Source organism: Macaca thibetana, chromosome 3, assembly GCF_024542745.1.
Source record: "Macaca thibetana thibetana isolate TM-01 chromosome 3, ASM2454274v1, whole genome shotgun sequence".
Classification (NCBI taxonomy): Eukaryota; Metazoa; Chordata; class Mammalia; order Primates; family Cercopithecidae; genus Macaca; species Macaca thibetana.
The window spans coordinates 73,968,794-73,996,127 of record NC_065580.1 but is presented as its reverse complement, the minus strand read 5'-3'; the positions used below and the strand labels follow the sequence as shown (position 1 = coordinate 73,996,127).

Below are 27,334 nucleotides of genomic sequence, written 5' to 3'. Positions count from 1 at the left end.
ACCATTTTTTTTTTTTTTTTGAGGTTTTAGTAAAAGGTTGTACAGTCATACACTCAACCATCTTTTTGTGCCACACTTTTGGCAGCCATTTCTGATTCTAGGCTTATTTTGCCACATAGAGAAGCTGGAATTTTAAATGTCATCCAGTCTTGGTTACTTTTTGTCTCCTTTCTCTCATTTTTTACTGTAAGCAAACCAGGCATATCTTCAATACCTTGCTTGGAAATATCCTTAGCTACGTATCTAAGTTTATCATTTGTGAGTTCTCTTTCCAGGAAACAATTTCCCTAAGCTTTCTACCACTACATGACAAGAATCTCCCTTTATGCAGGTTCAAATACTGTTTCTTATTTTCTTTTGAGCCCTCATTGGCAGCACCCTTAAAATCCAACTTTCTACTAAAAATAATTTCAAGGCAGTTTAGGTTTTCTGTATCAAGCTCCTCATAATTCTTACATCCTGCAGGGGTGGAGGCAGTAGGGAACCTGTCAACTAAGAATTCTATGTCTGGCAAAACTGTCCTTCAAAAATGGGGGTAGGGGGTATGTGGCTGGACGTGGTGGCTCATGCCTGTAATCCCAGTACTTTGGGAGGCTGAAGCAGGAGGATTGCTTGAGCCCAGGAGTTCAAGATCAGCCTGGGCAACATAGGGAGACCTTGTCTTTACAAAAATTAAACAATTAGCCAGGCATGGTGGCTTGTGCCTGTGGTACCAGCTACTTGGGAGGCTGAGGTGGGAGGATCACTTAAGCCTGGGAGGTCAAGACTGCAGTGAGCTGTGATTGCACTATCGCTTTCCAGCCTGGGTGACACAGTGAGACTCTGTCTCAAAAAAAAAAAAAAAAAAAAAAAAGAAGAATTTAAGACATTTCCAGATAAAGAAAAGCTGAAGGATTCTCTTACCATTAGACCTGTCCTACAAGAAATGCTCAAGGTAGTACTTCAGGGTAAAGGACACTCAACAGTAACTCAAAGCCAAATAAAGAAATAAAGATCTTCAGTAAAGTTAAATACACCAGCAAACAAAAAAGTTGATACTACTGTAATTTTGCTTTATAGCTCTACTTTTTCTACATGATTTAAAAGACAAATGTGGGATGGACATGGTGGTTCATTCCTGTAATCCCAGCACTTTGGGAGGCCAAGGTAGTTGGATCACCTGAGGTCAGGAGTTCAAGATCAGCCTCGCCAACATGGTGAACCCCCGTCTCCACTAAAAGTAGAAAGATTAACTGGGCATAGTGGTGTATGTCTGTAGTCACAGCTACTCAGGAGGCTGGGGCAGGAGAATCATTTGAACTTGAGAGGTGGATGTTGCAGTGAGTCGAGATCATGACACTGCACTCCAGCCTGGGTGACAGAGGGAGACTCCGTTCCCCCCACCCCCGAAAAAAAAGAGAAATGTGTAAAACATAAATCTATATTATTGGACACACAATGCATAAAAATGTAATTTGTGACGTCAGTAACATAAAAGGAGACAGAGTTGTATAGAGGCAGAGATTTTGCATGCTATTGCAGTTATCAATTCAAATTTAGGATGTTAAATATGAGCCCCATAGTAATCACAAAGAAAATAATTTTAGAAGGTTCACAAAAAGAAGTGAGAGGGGAATCAAAACCTTTTACTACAGAAAAATCAACTAAACATGAAAAGAGGCAGTAGTAGAGGAAATAGGGGACAAAAAAATAATAAGACAGGCAGAAAATAGTTAATAAAATGGCAGAAGTAAATCCCTGTCAGTACTTTAAATGGATTAAACTTTGCAATCAAAAGTCAGAGACTGGGCCAGGCAAGGTGGCTTACACCTGTAATCCCAGCACTTTGGGAGGCCGAGGCAGGCAGATAACAAAGTCAGGAGATCAAAACCATCCTGGCTAACAAAGTGAAACCCTGTCCCTACTAAAAATACAAAAAATTAGCTGGGCATGGTGGTGGGCACTGGTAGTCCCAGCTACTCAGGAGGCTGAGGCAGAAGAATGGTGTGAACCCAGGAGGTGGAGCTTGCAGCAAGCCAAGATCACACCACTGCAATCCAGCCTGGGCGACAGAGTGAGACTCCGTCTCAAAAAAGAAAAAACAAAAAGTCAGAGATTGGTAGAATGGAGTTTTTCAAATGATCCAACTATATGCTGTCTACAAGAGACACACTTCATGCCTGGTGTGGTGGCTCACACCTGTAATCCTAGTACTTTGGGAGGCTGAGGTGGGAGGACCCCTTGAGGCCAGGAATTTGAGACCAGTCTGGAGAACATAGATAGACTCCCATCTATACAAAAAATTTAAAAACTAGCCAAGTGCAGAGGTGCCAAACTACTTGGGAGGCTGAGACAGGAGGATTACTTGAGCCCAGGAGGTAGAGGCTGCAGTGAGCCAAAATTACACCACTGCTGTCCAGTCTGGGTGACAGAGTAAGACTCTGTCTTCTTAAAAACATAAAATATACTCAGATTTCTGAAATTTTTTTCACTTAGCAATATTCCTTGGGATTTTTCCCTGTTAATACATAATCTCCCCATTCTTTATCACCACTACATGGTGTTATATAGTATTGGTTACCAGATCATCGATCCACTATTCCTTTATTGATGATGTTAGTTCCAATTACAATTATCAATTGTACAATCAATTACAAGTAATACTGCAGTGAATGACCTTATGTATATACCCTTTTCCACCAATATAAGTCACCAGATGTGGTATATGCATTTTTTATTTTAATATGTGTATCTAGACTGCCCTCCATAGGGACCCTAGGAATTTATATTCCCACAGCAATGCATCTGTGCTGTCCTGCCATAACCTTCACTCAACAGTGTCTTATCAACTCATATCTTGTCATATATTTAAAAGGCATTAATATTTCCCTTTCTGTGAACAGTTTGCTTATACTGCTTCCCCTCTGTCTTAGTCCATTTGGGTTGCTATAACATGTACCACAGACTAGGTAGCTTATAAACAACATAAATTTATTTCTCACAGTATGGAAGGCTAGGAAGTCCAAGATCAAAGTGCTGGTAGAGTTGATGTCTGGAAAGGGTCCATTTCCTGATTCCTAGATGGCCATTTTCTACGTCCTCACATGGTGGAAGGGGCAAGGAAACTCCCTGGGGCTTCTTTTATAAGGGCAATAATCCCATTCATGAGGGTTTGCCCTCATGACCTAATCATCTCCCAAAGGCCCCATCTCCAAATACCATCACATTGGTGATTAGGTTTCAACATATTAATTCATACACATTCAGATCATAGCACCCACTTCACTTATCTGTTGTTTGTTCTTTTCTCATCAATGCCTAGGAAGTCTTTATATTTTGGGGAGATTAGCCTTTTGTCTATAATATAAGATACAAGTGCCTTTTCTCAGTCTGCCTTTGGATTTACTTGTTTTTGCTTTGCAAAACATTTTTTTCTAACATAGCAGATTTTGTCAATCTTTTATGACTTCTGGATTTTGCATAGTTTTTGAATAAAGAGTACTTTATCATTCCAAAGTAATACAGGATATCATTTGTATTTTTTCCATACTCTTATGATGTATGGTAGGGATCCAACTTAATTTTGTTTAAAATGACAACCTTCTTGCCAGTATTATTTATTAAACAATCCATCTTTTTTGTAACTGACTTGAGTTACTACCTATAGCATATACTAAATTCATAAACATGTATGGGATGATTTATGTACTTTTTACTCTGTATCACTAGCTATTCATGCATCAGCTCCACAGAGTTTTAATTCGACAGGCTTTCTATTATATTATGTCATATGATATTATAAAATAATACATTTTTATTTCTGGTGAAAGTACCCTCCCATAATGCTCTTCCTTTAAATCAGAGGTTTTCTTGCGATTCTTATTTTTCCAAATATAATTCAGAATCAGCTTATTTCTTTAAAAAACTATTAATGTTCATGTTGGAATCACATGAACTTTATAAGTTAATTTAGGATAAATGTTAAAGGAATATATATTTCCATTTCCTTATAATATATAAAGGAACTCTGTAAGAATACATAAAAAGCTAGTAAGACTGGTTATGTGTAGTTGGGGAGTAGCAGTCGTGGGAACTAGGCAGATGAGGAATTGTAGAGGAAAAATAAAACTTTTCACTATCTGCCCTTAATATTTTATTATTGAAACACCTAAATATATTCCCTATTCAAAAATACATACATAACAAGGAAATAATAAATGACCTTGCCTTTGAAAAAAGAAGCTAGCAGGCATAGGCTGGCAACAGTAGACATTCCTATTTCAGTTCTCTCCACATAGCTTCCCTGGTATTTTAAAGATGACCAGAATGTTGAGAGAGAGGGGCTTACAAACTCTCTGGTGTCTTCTTTCTGAGATCCCCTTACTGCACTGGTATTTTCAGGGCCAGTGCCTTGCCAAAAATGAAGTGTACACATGCTTCATGAGGTAAAAAACCGGCTCATGGCAATTTTCATTTTTGTTTCAATAATATGTCTTTCTTTTACATGGCCCTACTCAGATAACATTAGAGTTCTGAAGAAAGATAAGGTAACCACTGGTATGACAGAAGCAGGGTATAGGAGGCTCAAATCAATAGAAAATAAATAAAAACTAGGCCATTTCAACATGTTAGAAAAGAGAAAAACAAATCACTATAATAAAGAGCAGTCAACAAAAAACACATATAAAACAAGATGGATGAGTATTAGCCTCTGATAATCATGAAGCAAAATCTGACATGTGGGTTTGAACTCACAGACTTGGTTCCAATAGGAAATAAATCTTTAACAGAAAGACTGAAAAAAAAAAAAAAGGATGGAACCAGTAAGACTAAACATCACAGTTAGCAGAATAAATGTGAAAGTGTATAACACCCCTGGTAAATATCTGGAGTATAGCTACTCTGTGTGGATGATTCAGGGTACAAATTCAAGTATAAACTGCTAGAGGATCCACCAGGGTTAGGAGAAATATTTCCGCATGTCGGAAAGCCTAACCAGAAGAGCCATCATGCTGCCACACCATGATGAGCCGAGGGGTAGTTAAGACCTGGCTAAGGTTCTCCTCAGGAAGAAACTGAATTTGCTCTTAATCACAGACAAATGGTCAATTGAGGGCCCAGATTTCTGCTCCATATAGCACAGACTCAATAATTTTACTCCGTTAAATGTTTAAGGAAGGCGTAACCAAAAGCCCACTATGGCACATTTGAAAAAAAGAGAGAAAACTCAATAAAGCTTCCATTAGAATGCCTAGCTTTAAGCAGTGTTGCTTCCTGATGCACCCTCCAAGCTAAACTATTTATGTAATGGAGACCAAAGTAATGGAATAAAAGTACTATATGGAATCATAAACTATGAAACAGCCATAAGTTGGAGAAAACCTGTGTTTAAAAAAATTGTAAGAGTTCTTTATGTAAGGATGTTAAAAGTAGTCCATTTGTCAAGTTTTTTTTTTTTTCCAATTTGACTCGTTTGTGGCATTTCTTTTTACTAAGAAATATTTCTTTTTTCTAAGTATTATAATCACATTCATTTTGCTTTCTTTTGTTTATATGCTTGAACTATTCTTTCTGTATCAGAAATTAGATAAAAATTATATTGTTTCCCTCCTTTCTTTGCTTACTTAAAATTCTATGTACACTGTACTAAGAATTTTCACATATATATGATTCTATTCCCAGTTTTTCTTCTGGTGTTTTGATGAAGCCCATGAATTTAATTGTAAATTTCTGCATTTATTATCTATAAATGCTCACCTCATTCTTCGTGGTTGACATGAAAATGTGCTGCTCAGCTCTCCCTTCAAAAAACCTATTGTGAGGAAGTCCTGGTTCTCCCTAGGCCGCTGATCCCAGCCAATGACTGGGCATGGAAGCAGTACTAGAGTCAGCTCATTCCCACTCAGTGATTGACATTTCCAATGGTAATCTTGGTTTTGGAGCTCCCCATCATCCTAGCCAAGACTTTCTTGAAGCTGCATTGCATTCTGAAGCTCTTCTTACCCAATTCTCTGACTACCCCTGATACCTTTCCCCTTTATCCTTCACAAGTATTTTCCTTAGCAAATGTATTGCATATATGATTCTGTCTGCTTCTAGGGAATCCAAAGTGACATAGTTGGTACCTGGAGTGGTCTGAGAATGTATATGGTAAGATGAGGTTAGGAGACTGGCTCACTCATGCTCGGCAGGCAACGAGAAGCCCCTTATTAAGCAGAATGTGAATCATGGAGTCCTTGGCATAGGTGATAGCTTAATTGCTGAAATTTTCATTAGTGGAGACCTGGGAAAATGTCCTGGTGGAGGGAAGCACCTTTACTAATGTGACAATTGAGGCATTTGAAGGTTTTGGGAGGAACAGCACCTACAGGGACAGTTAAGTCAATGGGTTATTGCTCAGCTGTATGAATGTCCTGTAGATGGAGGATGAGAAGCTGAAGGCAGTTAACAGACATAAGCTAAGTTTTACAGCCACAGGACCTTTTAGGAAGCTTACAAAGAGGAACTTTACCTTCAGTGGGAAGTAAGTTCAGGATTTAATAACTAGGGTTACAGAGCACCAGAGGTGTTTAAATGCTTAGCCAAGGCAGGTCTATTACTCTAAATTTAGGACCCTTATGTGAAGCTCGGGACTCTGAAACATGGGTTGGGAATATACACAGAACTGGTCTTGTTATTCACAATGGGTTGATAGGCCCCAAAACAACAGAGGCCAGGTAGTGGCACATAATTGTCAGAGCTGCTTTACCATTAGAGTCTTAGGGGTAGCCAAACGGTCTTCACGGCAAGGAATAGTAGAGATAGATAATAGAATATGGTGTCTCTAGGGGAAAAATACATGGGATACATGGGCAGGGAATTACTGTGTTACTTAACATATACAATCAGAAGGCAAGAATGGAGGAGCAGGAGGCTGAGAGCCGTAGCCCAACAAAACATTGCAATTCCTTGCTGATTTCCCAGATCTGAGACTATGTTCAGATCTGGAACCCATTACCTAAAGAGTTGGCCAATTTCCCAAGAGAAAGAACCCTGCAACGCAATCATAAATATATACAGTACTGCAAAGCTTTGTTCAGTTCTCCCCTGAGATTTACCAACATTTACTAATGCGATTGTTGCTGTTAAAAGGAGAATAACCAGCCATTTTGAGAACTATTTGACATTGATACATGGAGACTCGAAGTATTTTCAAGGCCTTCTCAGTGGGAGCACGCAAAGACTAAGTAGTAAATGGGGTCCTAGCCAAAGTAGGTTCACTGTGTCCACGGATCCACCCTGTTGGACCATGCACCCCATTTAGTACTACTTTAGCCAGGACCCTGTGGTCATTTCCTGAATGTATAATTGGAATTTATATACTTGAAAACTGAAGTTAGCCTCAATTGGGTCCTTTGCCTGTGGGGCAAGAGCTATCACAGAGGACCAAGGCCAAGTGGAAGACTTTGAAACTGCCTCCCTAACTGCTGAAGATGGTAAATTACAATTTCTTATCCCAGGGGTGATGGAAGGTATTAGTGCAACCATTAAAGATCCAAAGAATGCAGGGATAGTGGTCCCTATCACGTCACTTTAATTCATTAGTCTGGCCCTGCAGAAACCAGATGGATCTTGAGGAATATCAGTACACTACAACAAGCTCAACCAAGCAGTAGCCTGGACCGCAACTGTTGCGCCAGACACAGTTCCATTGCTAGAGCACAGTATTAAGGCCTCCGGTACATGTCCACGGGCTTAGTGAATGTGTTCTTTCCATTCCAATCAGAAATTGTCCGCATTCACATGAAAGAGACAAAAATATTCATTTGCTTCTTGGCTGTGGTAACTCTTTTGCTGTGTGTCATAAAATAGTCCAAAGAGATCTAAACTATCTAAACATCCCATAGGATATTATGTTGATTATGTTGAGGACATCATGCTCATAAAGTGGTTATCACACTGGAGGTCTTGGTGAGACACATGTACTCTAGAGTATGGGAAATAAGCCATTAAAAGACTAGTAGTCTTGCCACTTAAGTACACTTTTTGAGTCCAGCAGTCACGGCTATGACAAGACATGTCAATCAAAATAAAAAACACATTGCTGCATCTTGTATTCCCTACTGCAAAGAAGGAAGCTCCTAGTGCCTGGTAGGCTCTTTGGGTTCTGGGGGCAATACATTTCACACTTAGGGATACTGCTCTGGACATATACCAAGTGATAAAAATGGTAGCCAGCTTTTAGCAGGGGGGTAGGGGTGGGGGTGCTAAATAAGAAAGGGCTGTGCTATTACTGAAAAATGTATGGATTTGTTAGAACAAAAAATGTACGAAATAACAGTCAAAACAGAAGACAAGTGGCAACCAGGAAAGTCTTTGCAAAATTAGACAGAGTTGTCTTCCTTATTATACAAGGAATACTTCTAAATTACCAAGAAAAAGACAAGCCCTTAAGTTGCATAAGGATAAAAAAATAAGCAGGAATTTTAAGAAAAATATTGAAAACTGCAAGTATTAGTTATGGCTTCATTCTCTAATTGGCCAAACCACCAAAAAATTGTTTTTCCTCAAATTCCTTATCTATGGGTAAGAGTTTTCCAGAGTTTAACTATTATCTCCACAGAGGCCTTTTCTGAGCCTTGCATGGAAGACGCATCTTTAATATTGCCCCCATTTAGGATATTTGGAAAAGGGGGTAATGAGGGAGGTAGTATAACCTCTTTTCTTACATGGTCCACTCGACGTCTTCAAGTTCCATGTTCCTTCTTGCTACTCATTTCTCTAGCAATTTGGTCACTGCTCACTTTGTCATACATCATCGGAGATTCATAGAGCAGATCCCCCCTAAAGGTGATACTGCTGTTTCTACAAAGGCCTTTGTATTTAAGATAGGGTTGGGCATAAGGAGGACCTTACTCCTTCTAGGCACCATCATATCAGGTTGTTTCAGCATCTCATATTTTTCTGAAGGGCCAGGAAAACTAAGCTGTAAAATACAGGAATTTTCCTGAATCCTCCAGCATTCTCTGGCATAAAAGAAAAAGGAGTCAGCTGAGACTACATCCCAGTTGGAGACCATCTGGTCTAAAATGAAACCACTCCCAGGCTGCAACATGATGACATGGCATTAAGAAGCATCCATAGAAGAGGTTAAAGCTACGTCATAAGGGCCAGTGTGTACCAACATCTTGAGTTTGCAGCCTGACATCTGGTCCTCAGAGCAACAATCTCAAAAGAGGAAACAATTGGCAGTTAGAGAAGGAAATGGCATAGCTACCACTGGAATTTTTGGTAATCTCAAAGGAAAAAAAAAGGAAACAATATTGGCTGAGAAGAAACACATGAGGTGAATAGGATAAGAACTTTCGGCCTTATTTTCATAAGGAGAATTGTAGAGAACTGTGAACATTTATTATAGGGACATTTCATGAGCAACTCAGGGACCCTAATGTGGAGATAAATGACTTGGAAGGCTAGGATTTTCAAACACAACCAGTAATGCAAAAATATTAATACTACTATTTGTATATACTCTGACTCTTGATCATCCTGACTGGTGTGGTCTGAAGAAACGCTTAGGACTACCAGACTGCCTCACTTCAAAAAAGAATGTAAGATGGCTTATACGGCTAGGTAAAATACAGCCAAATAACATCTGAAGTAGGTAAGAAGGAAAAAGAGATCAAGAATGAGACTAATATAAATAATACCAAAGTGCCCTGTTTTCTGGGATGGAGAACAAATTTAGCTCTAGCTTCTTATCGGCAAACATAAAAAGTCAACTCACATTGTACCTAAGACAGGAGAAAATGAGCTGTCTAGAAGAGGTGCAAATATTACAGTAAGGTCAGAATGAAATAACTTCAGACTCCACAAAAAGAGCCCACTGTGTAATGTAATCAACATTCCTACAGTTGACACAATGATGAGTTTCATAGAATTGTTTATAGAATGTCCTGCAATGCTAACCAATGGCTTCAAACTCAAGAGAAATACTAGGGGTAAGTCAGGAAGTTACTGTCCAGGTGGTCTTTGCTAAGTGCTTGCCAGACTTAATTCTCAGGTACCTTCTAAAGTATCTGAGGAAGTGATAAAAAGCAAATCCCTAATATTCCTTTATAAATACTGTTAACCATAGTCAAACCCACAGAAGATAGATATTAGCTAGCTGAGGGCTCATTACTGAAGTTCAGCCACCCTAGGGTTCTAAGAAAAACAGTGTTAATGAGACATTGAGCTGGTGTAGGAGTGACATCTTTTAGGCAAACTTGAGTTTAATAATCAGCAGTTTCTGAGGGAATACTCTAGAGTTTGACCAAGGTTCTCCTTAGGAAAAAAAAAAAAAATTGAATCTGTGCTCTTGCACAGAGAGATGGGCCATTTAGGTTCCAATGTTCTGTTCAATAACCTAGTCTTAACTAATTTTAGTCTAGAAAATGTTTAAGGAAGGCGTAACTAAATACAGTGGCCATTAAAAAATCTTTCCCCACCCATCAATTCCCAAAAAGCATCCATAGGAAGCCTAACTTTTGAGTACTGTGGTTTCCAGATGTTCTTCCAAGTTAAATTATTTATGTAATGTATATTGAGGTATTTGAATGAAGTGACCTTCTGTATAGAATTAGGAACCAAGTGAAAATTGGAAAACAGCTTGGTGTTTCTAAACTGCAAGAGCTCTCTATACACCCAGGATTTTTTTTTTTTTTTTTTTTTTTTTTTTTTTTTTTTTTTTTTTTTTGAGGCGGAGTTTCGCTCTTGTTGCCCAGGCTGGAGTGTAATAGCGTGATCTTGGCTCACTGCAACCTCTGCCTCCTGGATTCAAACGATTCTCCTGCCTCAGCCTCCCAAGTAGCTGGAATTGCAGGCACCCACCACCACACCTGGCTAATTTTTTGTATTTTTAGTAGAGATGGGGTTTTGCCATATTGGCCAGGCTGGTCACGAACCAGGATATTAAATTTTTATCAAATATTAATGTTCTAAAATGTTCCCACTGTATTTTTTCTATTTATGTTTTCTGGCATACTGAAATTTTAAATTTTCATGTAATAGATGTAGCAATTCTGGTTTTACCTTTTGGCCTTAACAGGTCATTTCTCATCTAAGAATGAGATGTTCACCTACGTTTTCTACTGTTTATTTTACATGTCTTTAAACCTATTAATCATTTTATATTTCTTTTGGTATACAGAGTAAGAATGGGAATTTATTGCTCTCACTCCCCAATTAAGCAATAGTCCTGGGGCTATTTAAAGAATATTTCTACCTTTCTCCAGTAATGTGAAATCAAACCATTACCTTATTCTAGTATCTTCTGATAAAACCTGTTTTTATGCTTCTGATTCTATCCATTAATCTACATATTCTTGCATCCATTCCACACTGATATTAGCGTAACTTAATAATATATCCAAATATACAACTTTACAAGTCCCACTTCTCCCATTACTCTAAAACTTTTCCTGGATATTCTGGCCCAGGTATTACTTCTTTATAGTTCCCATTTTAAATCTTACAGTCTCTGAGAAAGGGCTCCAGCTCCATGAGCCTTATGCATTACGTACTTTGAAAGTACTGGATTCCTCAGACTTCAACTAAATGTTTTTCCACCACTTTGTCTCTCCCAATGACAGGGTCTAGAGGTGGGGATGAAATGGAAGGGGTCAAGGAAAGAAAGTGCTGAATTCTTAGTTCCAGTTTTCTCTCAACACCAGAAATAACTGCCACTATTTTCTCCTGAATAACCTAAGAAAAACACATCATGCCACTCCCAGTATTAGTTATCTTCAAAAACCTGTCTAGTCTAGTCTCATGAAGGAAGGCATATTCATTCCATCTATCAGCAGGACTTTGACCCTGTGACTTGTTAAAAACAAAACAAAACAAAACAAAACAAATACTAGCCTACTTATGAAAGAGCTACAGTCAAAAATCAAGTACTAAGGATGGATAGAAAAGAGAAAGACAAAGCCTGAGAATTAAAACAACCAAACAAACCAACAAAACTGCTAGATATAGAATCAAGCTTTATTTTTACTGAATGATAGTATAAGCTTTTAATACAACATAGGCATGTATAATATTGAAGATATTTAATTTGAAAATAAAGGGAAATACATTTAATTACGACATTTTTCTTAGTTTTACTTTGAATTTGAAATAATAATTTTAATAAATGTTTGGCTGGGTGCAGTGGCTCACGCCTATATCCTAGCACTTTGGGAGACCGAGGAAGATGGATCACCTGAGGTCAGGAATTCAAGACCAGCCTGGCCAACATGGTGAAACCACGTCTCTACTAAAAATATAAAAATTAGCCAGGCCTGGGGGTGCACAACTGTAATCGCAGCTCCTTGGGAAGCTGAGGCAGGAGAATTGCTTGAACCTGGGAGGCAAAGGACGCAGTCAGCCGAGATCACGCCATTGCACTCCAGCCTGGGTAACAGAGCGAGACTCCCTCTCAAAACAAAACAAAACAAAAGCAAAACAATTTTAATACTTTTTTACTAAGATGTAAAATGTCAGATGTTAGGGACAATTTTACTGCCAAGTCCTTGAAAAACAAAGAGTATTTTATTCAATTTCATATTCCCCCCAAATTGTTCATAATGGTTACTTTTGAACATAAATATTTGCATAATTTTTAAAGAAATTATTCCATATATATACATATATATACACACATACATATATATAGACATATATACAGAATTTGGGTATTCCAATATTGTTATATTTAGGTTCTGGTACCATACTGAATGGCAGTTAAATAGCTTCCATTTGTGTTTCCTTGTTTCTACTATGACTATGAATATGGAAAGGCAGAACAAATAGTGCCATTAAATTTTTGTAAGATTTAAAATCAGAAAATCAGGCCAGATATAGTGGCTCATGCCTGTAATCCCAGCACTTTGGGAGGCTGAGGTGGGTGGATCACTTGAGGCCAGGAATTCGAGACCAGCTTGACCAACATGGTGAAACCCCATTTCTACTAAAAATACAAAAATTAGCCAGGTATGGTGGCAGGCACCTGTAATCCCAGCTACTTAGGAGGCTGAGGCAGGAGAATTGCCTGAACCCAGGAGGCGGAGGTTGCAGTGAGCCAAGATCGTGCCACTGCACTCCAGCCTGGGTGACAGAGTAAGACTCTGTCTCAAAAAATTAATTAATTAAATAAAATCAGAAATCTACTCTGGAAATCAGTCATCAAGCACCACAATTTTGGGAACATAGTTTGGACCACCACTTCCTTTTTTGGAAACCATTTTTAGTATAAGAAAATGAGTCAGAATTCACCTTGCCAAGTAAGTTTCCCCAAATCACAATTATTCTAAGAATGAACAAATTAAGTCATAAATGTACGCAATCATTTTTGAATGTCTTTGCAGAGAAATATTCAAAGCGGTAAGATGGATTGAATTGCCAACCAAAACTGGCAATCTTTATTTCAGTCTCCACTATTAAGCTAAAAAGGTAATTTCTCTCTTGAATGATGTGAAGAATTGAATTTCTTTCAACTGTTCCAAAAATCTCTAAGTACAATACTACCTAATCTCCTGTCATACAGCAGACTCCCATGTGGTATATCCAATTCATCACGCAAAACACTGAATTGTCTGCAATGTAAGCCATGGAACACATCCAGTTTATGATATCAATGACTATATCCAGGATGCATTCTCTTTTTAAGGTTTTAGTATAAAGTCATTTGAGAATAGAATAATGAATGAACTTGGGTTCCACATCCTTGTAAAACATTATTAATTTATGTGGGCTGAATTTTTAATGCTCCTATTGGCTATGCACAAAAATGGGAAGTTTTGGCAAAGGAAAGGACAAACGATTTGACATGGAATTCAGTCAAGCAATTACCTTTTAAAGCCAGATGGTAGATTTCTGACTGTGATTTCTATTATAGAAAATCTGAATTTAGAGAACCTCTGTGGTTTTATCTCAACTTTAGCATATCTAAACATCCTGTTGAAAATCTTATTCTGAAGAATGGTATGACTGAGTAATGCAACTGGTCAGTACCTGAGTCGATGCAGAAAATAAAATATTAAGACATTTACCATATATGCAGGTGCTACATTGTGGCAACTTCCACAATAACCTTTGAAGATTAATTAAGAAAATCAAATATAAAATACATTTGTAACTACAAATACATATTTAAAATATACAAATTATTATATATATAATTATATGTAAAAAATAGTGCTTTATATTAAATAAGAATATGTGATGAAGAAACAGGGCTCACCAGGTAAGTTTTAGGCTTGAGTTCAAATAGGAGAGAAAAGCATATATTCACTTGGGCATCACTACTGAAGATGTAAGTGCCTCCAAAAATACACAGGGAGACTGGTCATCTTTCTTTTTCAATTGTTTCATCAAGAAGAACCTTTTCAGGTGATAAAACTTACAAGCTAAATTAAAATGCACTGTACTCATTGGCAAGCTACATGAACAAGAATAATGTGATCACAGTACTTGGAAGTTTTTGATTTATAACTATACTATTCTCTACTTATAAGGCTGCAGTCTAGGAGGCAGAGCAATGAATCATTACAATTGTCTATCTGGGAAATGTCAAAAGATTAAGTAAGGGCAAAAGAAGGGAGAAAAGGAAAGAACACACATTTCTGTCCAAGAAATATTCCTCAATTAATGGAGGTATATCAGTAGCACATAAATCCAGTGCTAAATAAATTACATTTTTAAAATCTTCAAGCAAAATCACTAATGAACCATAATGCTTAAAATTCCTTGGTGGAAAGCAGATGACCCTCTGAAGCTCTGATAACTAAATGATTCTTTATTCAACTATCATTTGGTAATCTACCCCTACATACTAAGCAATTTAAAAAGCAAATTTAAGTTGAGGAAATAAATTAGATATTTGAACCAATCATTAATGGATCCAGCATTTTTGAAAAAGAACACAAAGAGTTTAATTGATACTTTGCCAATACAAAAATAAGCATCCACAGAATGTTTATTTACTGTTTAAATTACTCCATATTTTCATATACTGTGAACAGAAAATATATTTTACCCGACACATAGTAAAAGCAAACAAGTGCAATCTTTCAAACATTAAAATCATAATCAAATCTGTACAACAGATAAATAAATGTATACCTCTAACAGCCTGTAAAAAGAAAAAAAAAAAAAAAAGCAAAAACATTTATTGACCAAATTCACCAGTTTACTTAAAATTCTACTTACGGTAATACAGCCCAATCATAGCAACTTGCATGTTCACTACACTGTACAAGTTTAGACTGATAAATATTTAAAATAGGAGGTGGGTAATAGGAAATACCAAATGGTTATAAAGAGTTTTCCAAATATTGGAAATAATATACGAAAATTAATTAGTGGGGATAACATATTAAATGGATCCACAGGGTAACTGGTATTACACTGGTATAGCTTGAGGAAAGGAAACAGGTAAACGTTTGGATTGGAAAAAAAATTTTGGCTTTTTATAAAAAGAAGCAACAATAACATCAACAATGACAAAACCCTGTACTGGAGCCTCAGAACTATTCTGTGAGACAAAGTGTACAAAGATTTCGGCTTGCATACCTGAAAACCACAGTTAGGAAGAAAAATCATTTCAGAAAACATAACATCAGAACAAGAACACATATAAATTAAAGGCATACTGTTTATCATTCCACTTCATTGCACATATAAGAAAACAATACTGCCGTCATTCTTGAGTAAGAAAGTTTCCAATGAAATAGGAAGTTCCACAATGAATATAGGTGCAGACAGTCTTATTACCACAAATTTAGTTATATCAAAACACTCAGTGGTGTCACTAAGTTAATTAAATTATCTATATTCTTTACTGGAAAGGTAATCATTTCCCTGCCTTCATATGTTAACTTAAAATCATTTACAAATGGAAATATAGATTCAGTAGAAAAGACTTCACATGCAGTTCTATACAATGCATTCCGGTTTTTTGTTTGTTTAGTATTTCACATTGGATATGTACATTTCTAATATATACAACCACACATGTTCAACAGATATCACAGAACTGTCCTCTTGCCACAAACATTTATATTTACATATACATTTATATCTCCAGATAGATGCTTTTCTCTTCTAGAGACACACAAAGTAAGCCTGAAGAGTTTATGTTTTTTAGAATTTTTGGAACCTAATGTTTTGATTTATCTTGAATGGATGATAAGATGAGGAGTCCACAAAAAAATGCAGCTATACATGCCAACCTTTTCAAGAGAGATGAGTTATCTTTAGGAATAATAATCTGTGCAAGATCATTAGTGATCTGAGAAATTTCATGTGCCACACAAACAAATATGAAAGTGCTGACAATGATGTTGAGCATTGGGTTTCCAGGTATCAGTACCAAGATACCCCTTGTGTCCGCTGCCAGCCATATGTGATACTGGCAAATAAACAGCTAGGAGAAAAAATATTTAAGTCAGATATTTACAGAGGGTCCATGAATAAATTATAGTTTTTCCTAATTTAAACATTTGATCGCATAGTAACATTAGAAGGCTTTCCTAAAACCATTTTATTCTGTCTCACTATTGGCCCTGAAAAGTCCACTGCAGTCTACTCCTTAGAACTCCAACTGCTAATACAATCTCTCTTATAAATGAGACCAAAGAAAATAATAGAACAATTATTCAAGAACTCAAAGAGGAATTTATTTTCCCTATTTATGAGACAATTTAATAAATCTTATACTCTAAAAACTCTAAAATATATGTTATGATTACAATATAAATTGTTTTAAAACATTCTATTTGAAATAATAAGGCTTGGACTACTCAGAATACATTTCAAAACCTACTGTTTAAACTGATTTTGTAAATAATTTCATATAATGCATCTTACACAAAATGTAATGAGTTTATACTTTCTCCCACGATTTCCAATCATAATAAGGATAAATTTTATTATGGTGTGCATCAATAAACTGAATTCCAGTAATATATTTAATTACGGAGATGAACAAAAAATCAAAATCCCCTCAGCTTGATTTCATTTATATACATGGTCTAATATTTTTCTCTCTTGATCTCAGCATCTTGGTTGTGCTTGAAAGCTCAAGACAACGTAAATAATACTTTGCAAGTAATCTATATCTAGTCATTTAAAAATAAGGCTTAAAAACATTCAAAAATACTTCAGTATTGTTGAAAGTTCTAAGTCTTTTCCTTGTAATTCCATAATAGCTTTGGTTTAGAAAAAAGTATGTCTGATTTTCATACTCACATATATATGTGTGATATTTACACACATACACATGTACATACACAAACATGTAACACCTGGCTGTGTAAGATAAGCAAAATATTAATGTACCAACCTCTAATGAAATTTTTCCAAACCAAGCAAAAAATGAACTGTAAACTGAACGGGCATATCCAGGGATGTTCCTTATTAGGATGAAGGCTAAAATCTAAAGAAAAAGCACAAAGGCAAATATTAATAATCTCTTTATTGAAAATTATTTTGTATAAAGCTTTCTTTTAAATGATAACCTTATTCTTTGTAAACTTGACACATATACAATGGTCTTTTTATATTCTAAAAGTATTAGAAAGTTATTTTTGTTCTAGAGCCTACTCAAACTGGATTTCTCAACACATGGTCTGTATGCTGCATACCAATGAACATTTTTAGTAGTTCATGACTGAACAATTTTATGTATACTGAAAAAATTACAAATTTGCCTAGGGCCCTTTGTGTAGAAAAAGTTGCTATCATATTTATGTAGCAACACTTCACAAAATCATATAATTTTGCTGCTCTCATAAAGTATCTGCTTGGTTGACAGTCACTCCCTCTCTTGACTCCCTTCAAAATTCTCCTTTGGCTGACAGCCATGATAGTATGGGAAATGGCATGGCTTTTAACATGTCTTCATGTTTGCTCTGCATGGCCTCGTAAATGATGTCTTGAACTATATTCACATGTACGATATTTTCCTCTCTAGATCTTTTCTCTCCCGAAAGAATCTCCAGCTTTTGAGATCCTGGCCTTTACTCCTCTCCCCTATCCTTCTGTACCAGGTGGAACAATCTTTCATTTTCGGTGGAACAATCTTGCATTTTCTTTTCTTCGTATTACTATTTTTTATTATACTTTAAGTTCTAGGGTACATGTGCACAACGTGCAGGTTTGTTACATATCCACACATGTGCCATGTTAATAATTGTCTCACATCCAATAACCAGCTTACCAAGCAAAGAATCCTTTCCTTAGAATCCACCCTCCTTATAAAAAAGCAAGAAACTATAAAGAAAAAAAGAATCTCCACTTTCACTACTACTTTCCAGAAACTTTCTCTTATAAAAGGATTGACAAATCTGTTCACACTTCAGGGAAAAACTCATATTCAATGTTGATCATCTTCGGCATTTTGTCAAAGGATCTAAGAAGTCTCTAGGATGCATAAAAGATGAAAAAGGAGGAGATAATATAGGAAAAAGGAACCAAAGTGAACCACTCAGGTATAATTGAGTGATTCTCATGGGCAATAGCATCAAAAAGACTCAAGGTTAAATCTCGTCTTTTGCTTGTGTTAGTTCTGGGACTTGTGGCAAGGCACTTAATCTTGTGGGTCTTTTTCTTAATTCACACAAATAGAGATAAGCTTTACTTTGAAAGGTTGATGTGAACATTAAATGAGAAAACATACATAAGGTACTAATTATAGCACAGGTTGTGAGTCATTTAAAGAAACACTGTAAATAATTAATAGTACAGGTGATATACAAAATGGTGAAAATCATGAAGGTAAGACCTAAACAAAGGTTTTAAACATAAAACCATTTAATGAGTTTATTATAATAAAAGTATTGTGTAAGATGTACAACACTAAAAATAATGTAGGCTCCAAGAGAGTAGGAACTATGTCTGATTTGGTAACCACTGCAGCCCTTGGCATAATATCTAGCATGTAGTATTAACTTCTTAGGTTTTTTTGTTTGTTTGTTTGTTTGAGACAGAGTCTTGGTCGTCGCCCAGGTTGGAGTGCAATGATGCAATCTCGGATCACTGCAACCTCCGCCTTCTGGGTTCAAGTGATTCTCCTGCCTCAGTCTTTCAAGTAGCTGGGATTACAGATGCCCACCACCATGCCTGGTTAATTTTTGTATTTTTAGTAGAGACAGGGTTTCACCATGTTGTCCAGTCTGGTCTCAAACTCCTAACCTCAGGTGATCCACCAGCCTTAGCCTCCCAAAGTGCTGGGATTACAGGCGTGAGCCACCATGCCCGGCTGGGAATTAATGTTTTCTAAGGGCAGATTAAGTGAAAAATACTGAGCTACATCATTTTCACATATTAAATACAAGAACCCTTTGAAAGAGATTTTAATACCCCTACTACTACAGAGAAAGGAAGGGCTTAGAAAGATGAAGTAACTTCTCTACATTTTCTGGAGTTCAATCTCAAATCTCTCTGCCGCTAAAAACCATTTTCTTATCAAGAATTAAGATGCAAAAATTTCTCTAAATCAAGATAAGTACCTGCACCACAGAAACAGATGGATGGAGTTCATTGCATTCTGCTTTGTTTTTACAACTGCTAGCCCAGATGGAATAGGTCTAAAACAAAAAATGTATGGAAAAGTTCACAAAAACAAGTCTGGAAGAGGCATAAGCCTCACGGTGTTTTTTTTTTTTTTTTTTTTTTTTTTTTTAACAGTTGTCTTCATTTATAACATTATACTTCATTATGCTATATAACTATCAGTAAAAACTGCTTACAAGTTTGCTCATCACCTGTTTTGGTATGTTCAACTGTCCAAACATAAGAAAGCACAGAGGGAGGTGCACAAGTCTGTGCTTTTCTGGAAATAGTGATCAAAAGGCAGTGATGGCTCTCCATATGAAACACTTTACATTAAATTTTCTCCCAAATTTACTGTAACTTTAAAAATTCCCATTTAATTGAGCTCTCATTTACTCTTCATTTTTAACTTATATACAGTCTCTTTAGAATTTAAGTCCAGTTAGAAAAATAAGGAGATATACATCGCCTCAAGCATTTAACATTACCTTGATTTGATCATTATGCATTGCATGCTTGCATCAAAATATCACATGTGCCCCATAAATATGAATATGTATTCATAATTAAAAATAAACAATTTTAAAAAACTATTGAAAGTATTTTTATAGATAAAAATATGGTTTATTTTGGCAAACATTTTGCATGCATTTGAGATAAATGTGTATTCTGCTGTTATTGCTTACCTAACTATTCTAACATCAGGTCAAATTGATCATGTCCTTAAGATAGTCTATAGCTTTACTAAATTTGTCTAGCTATCCTATCAATTACTGGAAGAGAAGTATTAAAATTTCTAAATATTAAAAAGAAAAATAAGGAGAAAACAATAAAAGATTTATTATTAAAAATAACTAATTATATTTCCATATCTTAACATTAATATTCCATACCATTTAGGATTTTGGAAAGTTTTCAAAACTTACCAAGAAAGAAACTACTGAAATAAACAATAGAAAATTTGAAATTTTGTTTGAAAAAAGAGGTTCACCCTTTCCTTCAGAAAGTATTTGACGCTTCTGCAAAGCCAGATAAATGAAAGCAAACAGCATTCCATGGAAAACTACCTGAAAAGCAAAGACAGAAAATCTGTTTTAAACAGTTAGTTTTCAAAAAACAGGAAAACTATTTGGTTAGTGAGGAATATATGAATAAAAGTAGGTAGGTTAAAAGCTTAAAGTTTGAAGTGTCTATGAAGGACTTCAACTTCAAGAGTGAAACTTCAAGAAATGAAATAAAGCTGATGATTGTTAGAAACCATCAGCAATAGACAAGCAAGCATCTCTTGGAACAATATGAGATAACGCTGGTTCATTCTGAGCCGTCTCAGTGGTAAGTGAAGTAATAAAGACAATTTAAAAATAGAAAGAAACTCTCCTACAGACGTATGATAAAATTTAAATGCACCCAACAAAGATGAAACACATTTTATATCAGTCCTTTCAGTCAAATAAAACAAAGAATAACACCACCAGGTCATAATTTCGAAAAAAAGTATATGCTCAAAAAAGTGAAAAAAATATGGTAGAACAGAAAGTACATGAGCTTTCTCTTTTTAAACAAAGACTTAATGTGAACTATCATTGCAACAGACTGAACATTTCCTTCCACTCAAAATCGTAAGTTGAATCATGTTAATCCCCAGTGTGATAGTTTTGGAGGTAAAGCCTTTGGTTGGTCATTAGGTCAGAGCCTTCATGAATGGGATTCATGCCCTTTAAAAAAAAAAGACCCCAGAGAGCATCCTTGCCCCTTGCAGCACGTGAGGACAGAGTGAGAAGTCGAGTGTCTATGAAACAGCAAGTGGGCCTTCACCAGACCAAATCTGCTGGTGTGATTTTACACTTCCCAGCTTCCAAAACTGTAAGAAATAAATTTTTGTTGTTTATAAACCACACAATCTATGGTACTCTACTACAGCAGCCTAAATAGACTGGGACAGTCATATCATAATACACTGCTCTAATGAGAATATTGAGTAAATTTAAAAATTATTTGATGTAGAGACTTTAGCAAACATTTTATTCAGATGTGGTTTTGAGATGCAATGTAGTACACTGGAAAAGTGCATAGGTGTTGGAAACTAGGAAAGGCAAAGAATAAGCACTAAGAAAACATTTGTTGGGAGGCCGAGACGGGCGGATCACGAGGTCGGGAGATCGAGACCATCCTGGCTAACATGGTGAAACCCCGTCTCTACTAAAAAATACAAAAAACTAGCCGGGCGAGGTGGCGGGCGCTTGTAGTCCCAGCTACTGGGGAGGCTGAGGCAGGAGAATGGCGGGAACTCGGGAGGCGGAGCTTGCAGTGAGCTGAGATCCGGCCACTGCACTCCAGCCTGGGCGGCAGAGCGAGACTCCGTCTCAAAAAAAAAAAAAAAAAAAAAAAAAAAAGAGAACATTTGTTGGAAAAAAGAGATGAGTCAAAAATGAAAGGAAAAAAGGAAAGAATTAAGTAATTAATAGTTATTTAGTATCTGTTTTCCAAATGCTGTGCTAGATGTACATTTTCTTGGCCAATTAAACCTTAACCCTTCTTCAAGATCAAGTTCATAGACTAATACAAGACACCGCTCTTTCTTCTTTGCACACTTCTACCACAAAATCTATATTGCATAGTTTAGTATCCTCTTATAATAGTAATCTTGGGTTTTAAACTAGATTCTTTTTTTTTTTTTTTTTTTTTTTTTGAGACGGAGTCTCGCTCTGTTGCCCAGGCTGGAGTGCAGTGGTCAGATCTCGGCTCACTGGAAGCTCTGCCTCCCAGATTTACGCCATTCTCCTGCCTCAGCCTCCCGAGTAGCTGGGACTACAGGCACCCGCTACCTCGCCCGGCTAGTTTTTTTGTATTTTTAGTAGAGACGGGGTTTCACCGTGTTAGCCAGGATGGTCTCGATCTCCTGACCTCGTGATCCGCCCACCTTGGCCTCCCAAAGTGCTGGGATTACAGTTTTGAGCCACCGTGCCCGGCCTAAACTAGATTCTTAAAGCTTAGAAGCCTGTTGGGATGTCTTCTTTCTCTCTCTAATGTATACTTCATGGCATCAACATCTAGGGCACGTATTGAAACTCAATAAATATAGTTTTGAATGGCTGAAGCATATATACAACAGGTCACCTACAAATCAAAATTATAAGTCAGACAGGCCACATTATAGATAACATTTTAAAATAATATTTCCCAGCAGATATATATACACATGCATACTCTTTCACTGCTGTAAAGAAACGAGTGCAAGGGGTAGTGGACTGTTTTGATTTACTAAATCAACATCTTTCTTTATTCTGAAACTAAGTATAGATAGATCAAAAATTTCCACATCATTTTCCAACAGTATGATTTGAAATGACAAAATATCACAAAGTAAATACATACATAACGGTCTAACCTCCATCTGAACCACCATTCATATACATTCCCTTTCAGTTCAAAACACTTGGACAATGGCCAAAGAGAAAAAATCTTCTCAAATGCACCCTGAGAAAAGGAATCCAGAAAATAAATTAAGATGGTACAAGTCAATATTTGCTTTGCAATTCTATTATAAATTATAGTTTTCTAAAGTTTGGATTACATAAGAGTAATTCACAATGTTAAAGTTTTGTTTTATTTCATTTGAAAATATCACTTCATTTGAAATGTATTTCAAATGAAATTTTTAAAATTTGAAAATAAATTTATCTTTCAATGACCAAGAAAGATGACTTAAAACCTGGTAAACTTATTTTCATTTCACGTGAAAGGCTACTGAGAGCGTAAAATTTTCTTAAGCCCCCAAATCAGAAAACCTGGTAATTAGAAAATCATTCTATATAAGGTTTTTAATCTCACAAACAAAATGATAGTATTTACTAATCAAACAGAAAAATACAAAATATTTCAGCCAATATGGTATCAATATCCCAAATAACAACTGTTAAAGTTAAAATATAGTTATCATTCTCCAAATGTCCTCAATAATCTATAATTAACTATTTGAGTTAAAAGAGTCCTCTGAATTAGTCACCTTACTCAATCAACCATACCCAAATGCCATTACAGCCTTTGAAACAAAAGTTTACAGTTTTACTCTGGTAAAGTTAGTGAATAGTACCCTCTTATGAATCTGACAGGTTGGAAAATCGGGGAATGAAGGGGAAGAAGTCTTGGGTACATTCCTGAACATTAACGAAGTCTTTCAAAGAAGAGAACAAAACCCTCAATTTTCAGAATAATCACAATGAACTCTCTATCAAGGAAAGCTCCATTATTAGAACTAATGCTACGGCATAAAAAGTGTAACATCATGATTTTTAAAGAGGCTATTAAAAAACAAAGAAAAAAGATGAAAATAATATTGTATTTTAGATAATGTTGAGTCTTTAGGTCAGAAGAACTTTATAATATTATTTTAATAAAATGCAACCATCTCCATTTAGCCACAGAATTTAAAATGCACATAGCATATTAAAAATAAGTTCTATCAAAATCTATGTCTCAGAAAATTAAGGATTTTTTTTTTTTTTTTTTTTTTTTTTTTTTTTTTTTTTTGAGATGGAGTCTCGCCCTGTTGCCCAGGCTGGAGTGCAGTGGCGCGATCTTGGCTCACTGCAAGCTCTGCCTCCCGGGTTGATGCCATTCTCCTGCCTCAGCCTCCCGAGTAGCTGGGATTACAGGTGCCCGCCACCACTCCCGGTTAATTTTTTTTGTATTTTAGTAGAGACGGGGTTTCACCGTGTTAGCCAGGATGGTCTCGATCTCCTGACCTCGTGATCCGCCCGTCTCAGCCTCCCAAAGTGCTGGGATTACAGGCGTGGGCCACTGTGCCCAGCCAGGGGTGATTTTTACCAAGAGTGGCAATCTGAAGTCTGAAGTGCTTATAGATCATATATACGTGTGTGTGTGTATATATATATATAAACATGAATATAGATATACACTAGGTACATACCTCTTAGATAAAATATATGATCTTATGGATCATACACATGTAACATACCTATGAATATATATGATGTATATACAATTTAAAATTTTATCTCTAATTTCTTATTATGTGATCAATAAACAAGTATTTATTAAGCACTATTTTGTGAAAGACAGTGGGCTTTTTGTTCTTGTCCAGTGGTCAACACTGACCCAAAGCTAGGGAAACATTCTTAATCCCTATATTGAATCTCTAGTCAGCTTTTCTTTCTTTCCCTCAGCAGTATCCACAGAGTGTTGGGAATTTTAATGAATAACTGTCAAGAAGTTGTTGCCGTAACCTGGCTATTTCTTTATACATTTGTTAGTTGTTTCCTTATTTATCTTCTATAAAAAAGCTTGAGTGTCAGGCAGAAATAACAGTGCTTTAAAGATCTCTAAGTATAAAAACAAATATAAAAGTCTACAAAAAGAAAAAAAAAAAAAACCAAACAGCATAGGATTGTACATACACACAAAATGCCTATAGGGCACTTCCTTCCACCTGACACAGCCAGGCACAAAACAGAGTGTTGGAGATGTGAGTACACTGCAGAATATGACACAACTATAGGCATTCAAATTAAAATGTGTTGTTATAAATATCATGCTGCCCAAATAATACATCTCCCTGATGGATTTAACCAGCAGGTAGCAGACTGCCATCCTGTTAAAATAACAGAATATCTCAACCATCAGAATAGAAAAATACAAGGTTAGAGCTAAAAAAAAATGACCAAAAGTTTTATTTAATTAAACATACTATATATACGTAAACCCCTTTGCTCCTAAGTTGGTTTTACTAACTGCTAAAATTTTACCGTATGTAGTTATGGAAAAATCAAGTAATACTCTGATGCAATGAATAATACACAAACTAGCTGCAAATTCTGTCAAGAAAATTTTGATCTCCGCTTAGACTAGTGTCTTACAAGAAGCATTCAATAAATGTTTGATTGATCAAAGTCAAGTAAAATGGATCTTGAACAACTGCCAAAGGAAGAGCTTTAAATTGCTCTTACAACAAAAACAGTGGTAACAAAGTATATATATCTCAAAAGAACTACACTGAGTAGTCAACTACGGAGTGACATTTTTATTACAGTCATTAAAAAATGAAGCTAAAAAAAAGCTCTGACTCTTCTCACATGCTTTAATAGATTTGAACTTTAAAATGAAATATTAAAAAATATAAACTGAAAGGATTGTACAAACCTGAGAATATGCCAAAAAACATATGAATAACAGCAAAAAGCCTAGTTTCAACAGTAAGCCAAAATGCCAGAAACAATTTCCTAAGAGAGAAAATATTTAATTTACTAAAAAATAAATTTATATTACACAACATATTAAATACTCTCTATTTGATATATGTACATGCTGAATAGTTCTTAAAAGAATATAAGAATGCTTACAAGAATACACAAAATATACCTAGCTGGTATAAATTACAAGTAGGACAAAAAGAAAAACAAAGGATTCTTGCTAGGAATGAGGCTATAAAGTATAACTGATACCCTGTACACCTGCTGTTCATCCATTAGAAATAACTTTCAAAATGCCTCCTAGATTCAATTATACTTATTCATTATTCAAAGTTACAGCAACATCTGGAACAAGATGTTCAATATAATTCTAACAAACACTCTTGCTGAATATGACTTAGGTGATATTGCTTAAACATTAAAGTTCCAAGGAGAAAGCTTAAACTCCCTAATGGATTAGAGTTTAAATATAAAATGTATTGTAACATATGCATATTTAAAATTACGTGTTCAAAGTTTATACATATTGATAGTTTATTTGATCAATATGCTGGGTTTGTATAGAGAAATTAAATGACAAAGGCTGTCCAAAGACACTATTGGACTTTAATAGAGGCTAGACCTCAACTCATTCCTGAAAAATTATTTGATATTATACTGGAAGCCAATGGAAAAATATTTTTGACATATAATATTGGGTTGAGTCAAGTTAAATACATTTTTTAAAATAAAAAATTATTTTTCCAAAAAAGGAAGATTTTATTTTAATTATATGATCTTGAGGGTGAAAAAAGCATTAAGATAAATGACTGTGGCCTCACTTTGAACATTATTAGTAACTAACCATGTGAAATTTGAAAATAACAAGCTTTTGGGTATTTACGTTCCTTATATGTAAAACAGGTTGATAATAACTGCTTTAACGCTTGTCTAGAAAATAAATTATATTAGTGCTTTTAATTGTGTTTGACATAAGAAGCATTTTGCAAAGAAATATTTACTCAAAAATCTCAATATATACATAAGAAATCAAAGTAGAGCTGCCAAGATTGAAGCAAGACATAGGGGCATGGAGGCTTATTTGGCTTTCCCTTCTCTCTTTCAGCTCTTTCCACTCTGCCTCTGTATAAGAAGACAGTTTAAAAACTGTAGCATTAGTTAATATGTAAAATGGTTTTGAAAAATTTAAATTTAAAAAAGAAAAAACATATACAATGTAAACTATTATTCTCCACTGTTAATATTACTTTAACTACTTAGCTGTAACATTTTAGAAATATCGTTTAAGAACAGAACTTCAAAATGTCAAAACTACATATAAATTTAAACTGTCTATATCACTTAATAAAAATAATATCCTTTAGCAACTAAAAAGAAATTTCACACTTTGAAAAAATATATTTACTAACATTAGTAAGAAAGTATATTTACCGTTTGCTTTCTTTTGGATTATTTGTGGCCATAGTGCTAAAGTAACATATATGACCATGAACCATACAGTGACCAAGGGGACAAAGTAATAGAATTGATAAGGTCGATCCATTACTATACATAACACCACTACCAGGAAATTGAGACGAAATAAAACCTAT

The 27,334-nt window shown here is 35.6% G+C and overlaps 1 protein-coding gene across 5 annotated transcripts in view; it reads right to left on the bottom strand.

Annotated features, from left to right (window-relative positions):
- The window catches only part of CASD1 (CAS1 domain containing 1), a 125,956-nt gene that overhangs the window by 61,972 nt on the left and 36,650 nt on the right, over positions 1 to 27,334 (bottom strand). For 3 of the 5 annotated variants that reach the window (XR_007723997.1, XM_050782908.1, XM_050782909.1), the window contains exons 12-17: positions 27,174 to 27,330; positions 25,693 to 25,772; positions 22,909 to 23,010; positions 20,460 to 20,600; positions 19,491 to 19,568; positions 17,324 to 17,416 (exon numbers count right to left, since the gene is read on the bottom strand). Coding sequence is in view for 4 of the 5 variants with exons in the window: in XM_050782908.1 (XP_050638865.1) it covers positions 17,324 to 17,416; positions 19,491 to 19,568; positions 20,460 to 20,600; positions 22,909 to 23,010; positions 25,693 to 25,772; positions 27,174 to 27,330 (651 nt within the window). In the remaining variant the exon portion in view is untranslated. Of the gene's footprint in view, positions 1 to 14,887; positions 16,406 to 17,323; positions 17,417 to 19,490; positions 19,569 to 20,459; positions 20,601 to 22,908; positions 23,011 to 25,692; positions 25,773 to 27,173; positions 27,331 to 27,334 lie in introns of those variants that run through there. The other 2 variants (XM_050782905.1, XM_050782906.1) reach the window with 1 other exon arrangement.